Consider the following 6,713-nt stretch of genomic DNA (forward strand, 5'->3'; position numbering starts at 1 on the left):
TAAAGAAGTCTTTTGGAGAAGATTTGCCTAGTATAATACAGATTTTTATTCGACTGCTGCTTCCCAAGGATGTTAACTGTTGATACAAGCACAAGGAAATTCTTCACAACTTCAATTACAAAAAGTCTTTTTGGTAGAGACTTTGTATTCCTCAGATCAGTTTTAGAGGCTTCATATAAAATTCAAATTTTTTACCCACAGTCTCATTCAGTAATGTAACTAATGTCTCTAATTTTCTCTTTAGTTCTTTGAGAAATGTCAATCTTACACTTCCCCTTCAGTTTTCTAACTCCATGCCCTTACATATTTCATAATATTTTATACCTTCTTTTTTTTAAGTAGAACTAATATTTGTTTCATGAAGTGTTCATGTATGTGTTGTATTAACGGAAATCAAGAAGATCATGTAGGAAATCAAATTAGACATAAATTATCTTGAGCTCTGAGCTGGTTATGTGTTGTGGAGAAAAGAAAAAAGCACAAAAGTCATTAAGCTGAAGCTTTCTTCTCTGTATACATTGTCATCATTTTATTTCAGTACTCACTTTTACTGAAGTCAGACCCTTGGGACAGGTACTTGTGCAGTTCATGATGGTGTGGCAGCGGTACAAATAAAAGGGGTCTTGTAGCTAGGCCGGGTGCTCCTCGGTGAAGTCATTTCTGGAGTTGATCATCCAGCAGTATAAAAACCACAGGTCCCAGATACTTGTCTCCATTCCACCAGTAGCGCAGACAGTTGTCGATGCAGCAGGCATAGAGGATGCACTCACAGAGCCCAATCTTCTAGATTTTTGAGGTTTTATTGTGGATGGTGTCAATCCTGTGCCAACCTAGAGTGCTCTTTCCATTGATGTTTATTGCACAAGAGCCACAGATTCTTCTCTGTGTGATCTGTGAAAGGCCTAGGTATCATCAATTTCATTCTCAATCTTGATCCAGTATCCAATACCACAGGACCACATTTAGTCAGGTCAATTTCATAAGCTTGTACCAGTCAGATCCAATTTGACGGTACACGCATAAAAATAAAAAAAAAAAAAATTTCATAAGCTTGCATACAAAGTTATCTCCAGTCTTATCTGGATCCCATCAGTTGTTGCTATGTGCTGTCAAGTCACCTGCAACTCACAGCGACCCTATGAACAGCATCTCTGAACCCTGCCTTATACTAAGCCAGTCTCACTAATTCTGACACAGCAATCCGCACTGCCCCAGTCACTGTATTAATCCATCTCCTCCAGGGTCTTCCTCTCCTGCCATATCCCTCCATCCTTCCAAGCATGATGTCCTTCTTGAAGGACCAGTCTCTTTTGGTCACATGCCGAAAGTATGTGAGACAAGAGCTTCAAAATCCTATCCTCCAAGGAGAAACTTGGATTTGTTTTCCTGGCAGTTCATGGTATGCTGAAGACTCCTCCAGCACCACAACTCAAAGGCATCGATTTTTCTTCTGTCATCCTTAGTCACTGTCCAGCTCTCGAAAGCATAATAAGTAATTGTGAAGACCATGGCCTGGGTTAGGTGCACCTTAAGTCTCTAGACTGACATCATTACTTTTCAGCACTCTGGAAAGGTTCCTGACAGCAGATTTTCCCAAAGCAATTTGTCTTTTGATTTCCTGACTGCTAGAACATTGATTTTGGAGCTGAGCAAGCTGTAATTCTGACAAAGCAGGGAAACAGTGCATGGTTCAAAATCAAGAAAGGAGTGTGTTGGGATGCATCCTGTCTCTGTACCTTTTCAATCTGTATGCAAAAAAGATTTGGAAAGCAGGGCTTTTTAAGGAGGAATGTCGCATCAAGATTGAAGAATCATCAACAACCTATGACATGCAGATGATACAACCTTGCTTGCTGAAACTTAAGAAGACCTGAAGCACTTGCTGCAGAATGTGAAGGACTGTAGTCTTCAATATGGATTGAAGCGCAACATTAAGAAGACAAAGATTCTCACCACTGGGCCAATTGGCAGCACCATGAAAGATGAATAAGAGATTGAAGTTGTTAACAATTATAGCTTGCTCAGCTTCACAATTCCATCAAGAGATGTCAAGTTTCTTGATTCTAGGAGCTGTAGTTACAACAGTGTGGGCTCTATGGAAGGTAGGCTCAAGCCAAGAGTCAAGGTGGTCAAGCTATTCTTCAAGAAGACTCCAACTATGGCTACCATCTTTACCTGTCTTCTTGAATCATACTTTCAGCTCTTCGATGCATGACATTTACTTCATTATTTCTTTTACTGGCTTTCATTTTTCTATGTATAAAAGCAATTTCAGAGTAAAAAAAAAAAAAAAAGCAATTTCAGAGTCTCTTCTGGAGTGCAATTTGGTCTTTTCCCTTTTACCTGTCTTACTCAATGGCCTCTGACTTTCTACATGTATGAGATCCTTGGTGTAGTCCAAAAGTCCTCTGGTCTTTATATTAGTATTTAGTGTGACAAATTTATTCTTCAGATGATCTATTAAGTGCAGACAGGATATATTCAAGAGTTGAAAACAAGAACTCAGACATCTGATATCTGGACACCAATGTTCACTGTAAAATGATTTACAATTAGCCAAAAGACAGACACAACCTCAACTTAAGACTTGGTCAACAAATTAGCGGACAAATTGTGGCATATGTACACAATATATTCAGTTATAGAGAGACATTAAGTTCTGACATGGAAAAACTTGGGAAATATCATGCCAATAAAATATGTTAAACACAAATGGAAAACACAGTATGGTTCCATTTACATGAACTATCTATGGTAGGTAAAGGCATAGAGAGAGAAGTTTTTAGTGGGTAAACAAGGGGGGAAAAGAGGTACTGCTTAAAAAATAGTAAGTTTAGGTTGATAAAAAATCTAGAAACCAATAGGGGTGACAGTTACACATTATGCTATACATATTTAATACATGTGAAAATGGCTAAAATGGCAAATGCTTTGCTATATACATTTTACTGCAAGGAAAAAAGATTTTCTAAATGCACACACCAAACACATATTTATATTTAAAATCTAGTCTAGTTCCCTAGAGGTGCTGTTGATTTCAATTCATGGTGACCCATGTGTGCAGAGTAGATCTATACCCCAGAGTCTTTGGGGTTGTGACTTTTCAGTAACAGATAGGGAGCCTTTTCTTCCAGGTACCTCTGGATCAGTCTGAACCACAAATCTTTTGGTAGTGCTTATTAACCATTTGCACCATACAGAAAGGTACAGAATTTCTTTCAAAGTTGATAATTTAATACATGTACTGTTTCACTTAGGAAATCAGTAACAGCAAATTATGACTCAGCGGATGACTTTCCTACCAGTCATCTCTGCAACCCAAGAGGCAAACCTGTCTATGATAATGCTTTCAAGTATTATTCCAAGTAACTAAAGAAAAAAACTCAACAGAGCTCCTGTTTGTCTCTTCTTTACTATTACAGTTATTACTCTAATTAAACAATATTTATCTTGGAAATAAGTATCATAAATTAAGCAAATCTTAATTCAATTAAAACATATTCTAGAATATACTAAATATAAAATAGGAATTAGCTCTCCAAATATTACATTCACTTTCACTCTTTTTTTTCTTTTTAAAGGAGAGGTCTATTATCTTGTAGTCAGAGATCCATTAAAGATGGGTCCCAGAAACCATTTATCAAGACGTACACTGTGCTTTGTTTATTTTTCACTATCACTTGGCAAACATAATAGCAAAAATCTTTATTACAAAAATGAACCTACTGGGCTCAATTAATATCAATAGCTTAATGGAGTTGGAAAAGACTGGGATAGAAATAAGGCTTTTTGCTTCATATACCCAGAAGGAATTTTCTGGCAAGAGGAATGAAAATAAGATATTACAAAAAGTACCTTTGAGATTTGTCTCAAATATAACTATTTTCTTCTTGCAGAGAAGTAAATCATATTTAAAGTACTTTTTTACATTTCCTGATAATTATTCTTCTTTCTCCCTCAATGTTAAAAAACAGTAGATAGTAAGGAAAACACTTTAACAAACCAGATAGCGTTCAATTTCATTCTGAGGTTAATCTACAGTCCAGAGCCCTTTCCAATATGCTTTTCTCTCAAAACAGGTCTTTTGCATTCAATGGAGAAGAGAGGTATTCATTTGTTTGCCCACTGCCATAAACCTTTAACAACTGGATTTCAAGAACAAGCAATTAGGGTTTGCCAAACGATCTGCAAATCATGACATATTGACAACCATTCATGCACGTTCCTCCCTGTTGTTGGTAGGCGCTACCGATTACACTCCAAGTCAATGACTCTACTTACAACATTACAAAACCCTGCCCATCCTGCACCATCCCACAGCCTCTGCTGTGCTTGAGCCTACTGCTCTAGTCCTGGTTGTTATTATTATAGCATCTCCAGGACTATTTCTTCTTCGAATAAGCAGCCTTGTTTTACATCAAGCCTTTTTGCATTTTAATCCAATTTAACAAGTACTTATTTTAAGTTAGCATCTGTGCTATATTTTACTGCTGAAGATTTAAAAAAGAATTCTGTAAGAAACCAAGAACAAAAAAGAGAAGTCTGAAAAGTAAATTTACATTCTATTTATAAAGTAATTTTTAAAAGGGAGATGAAGAACTTCTCTCTCCAAATATTTACCATTATCCTTGCTGCTGCTTTCTTCAATAGTCATTTGTTCAGCCAATTCAGATAATGATTCATCAATAGTTTGGCTTCCTCGAAGTGTGAGGGATAGCCTTCTCTTAAATTTTTTCATTTTACCAATTTAATGTGGCTTGGAAATTCCTGGGGGAAAAAGAACAGAATGAACAAAAAATTAAAGTGGTAGATATTACTGCTCAAGACAAATGCCACTTTTATTTGGCTTTATCTGGAACCTACAAAATGGCAAGATAATGATGAATTCCACTCTCAAGTTCGTCAAACATTACACAGTGCAACAACAGCTTTATAATCTATTCTAATTATTGTTACAGTTATGAGATAATCAATAAAGAATAAGAATTCCACATAATTAAAGATGGTGACTTTAAGTAATAAAATTTATTTTAAAAGTATTTAAAAATTTTCCTAAAATGTGATTTTTAAACATCAATATAAAAAAATGTTATCAACACTATGCTGATATTTAAAGTTGATCATCATATAATATCAATTAATACATTGGAGCCAGTCAGAAATATCTTGAGCCATCAATTAATAAATTGGAGCCAGTAAAAAATATCTTGAGCAATAAACAAAAAGGGACAGATAAAGGGATAAACAGTAACACTTGACATTTTGGTGATCAACATGTCTACTCCACATTCAATTTTTCAGATCTCCTAGTCTTCCTAACTCTAAAGGGTAGAAAATAACAAATGAATACAAAAAAGTAATTAATGGTCAAATTTAATTTAAAAGAAAACATTCCGTATTATTGTCATCTACCATTGAGTTATAGCTTGATTCAGGGTGATTCCATACACAATGAGTTTTGACTGTTATCATCCATGGGGTTTTTACTGGTTGATTTTGGAAGCAGGTCTTTGGAAGCATCTCAGTTTAGAATCGATGCCAACATCTGATCTACATCACAGCAACACATAAGTCTCCCTAACGGAGAAGTGGTGGCTATACGTGAGGTGAACCGACTAGTAATCAAATCTTGGTCTCCTGACTGGAAGACAAGAATTCTGCATCTATTACATTGTTCTTAGGTGTCATGGAATTGCCTAACTCATAGTGACCTCGTGGGTAACATGTTAATATCCTGTGCCAGGCTCACAATCTACTTAAGGCTTAAATCCTGGTGCAATCATTGTATCAATCCAGCCCCCTTAACAGCTTTCCTCTCTTTTGCTGACTTTTCCAATGATGATGTTTTCTCCAAGAACCAACTAGACACTCCTGACAATATGCCAAAAGTATGGCGAAAAAAGAAAGTTTCACCACCCTTGCCTCAAAGTACCATGATTGTACTTGGTCTAAAACAGATTGATCTGTCCTTTTTGTAGTCCTTATATTCTATACTCTATGCCAACACCACAAGTACACCCTTAATCTCTTAATCTTTAAACTGATATTCCTCCTTGTTTATCACTTGAAGTAAATCACTAATAACACACATGCCTAATGTAACATGTGAGGGAAAGATGCTATTTTAGAATTTATAATTAATTCATAAAGCATTGTAATGTAAATTGAATAAGGACTAAGTACCCAGTATAGGGAGCTTTGGTGGCCTAGTGGACAAGGAGTTGCCCTCCTTACTCAAAGTCAGACAATTCAAAACCACCACTACTCTACAGGAGAAAGATGGGTGATCTTCTTCTGTGGGATTTGCGGCATCAAACAACAGTTCTCACCAAGTTGTACCAAGAAATCTGGAGAACGACCACTTGGCCAACTGACTGGAAGAGATCTGTATTTGTTCAGATCCCAAAGAAGGGTGACCAAACAGAGTGTGGAAACTATAGAACCATATCATTGATTTCACATGCAAGCAAGATTCTACTGAAGATTATCCAAAAACTAATGAACAGTACATCAACAGAGAACTGCCAGAAGTCCAGACTAGGTTTAGAAGGGGTCGTGGTACTAGGGATATTGTAGCTGATGTTAGATGGATCTTAGCTGAAAGCAGAGAATACTAGAAGAATGTCTATCTGTGTTTCATTGATTATGCAAAGGCATTTGACTGTGTGGATCATAACAATCTGTGGCTGACTCTGAGAAGAATGGGAATCCCA

At 36.5% G+C, this 6,713-nt stretch overlaps 1 protein-coding gene across 1 annotated transcript in view; it reads right to left on the reverse strand.

The window, feature by feature from the left end:
- CDK17 (cyclin-dependent kinase 17) overlaps positions 1 to 4,767 on the reverse strand; it is a 46,424-nt gene extending 41,657 nt beyond the window's left edge. Inside the window, exon 1 of the mRNA XM_006888496.1 lies at positions 4,621 to 4,767. Within this exon, the coding sequence (XP_006888558.1) occupies positions 4,621 to 4,738 (118 nt within the window). The 5' untranslated portion in view covers positions 4,739 to 4,767. The remainder of the gene's footprint in view (positions 1 to 4,620) is intronic.
- Between the last annotated feature and the right edge of the window lie 1,946 nt (positions 4,768 to 6,713).

The sequence above is a fragment of the Elephantulus edwardii genome, unplaced genomic scaffold (genome assembly GCF_000299155.1).
Source record: "Elephantulus edwardii isolate Elephantulus edwardi_28Jun2011 unplaced genomic scaffold, EleEdw1.0 scaffold00068, whole genome shotgun sequence".
NCBI classification, from domain to species: Eukaryota; Metazoa; Chordata; class Mammalia; order Macroscelidea; family Macroscelididae; genus Elephantulus; species Elephantulus edwardii.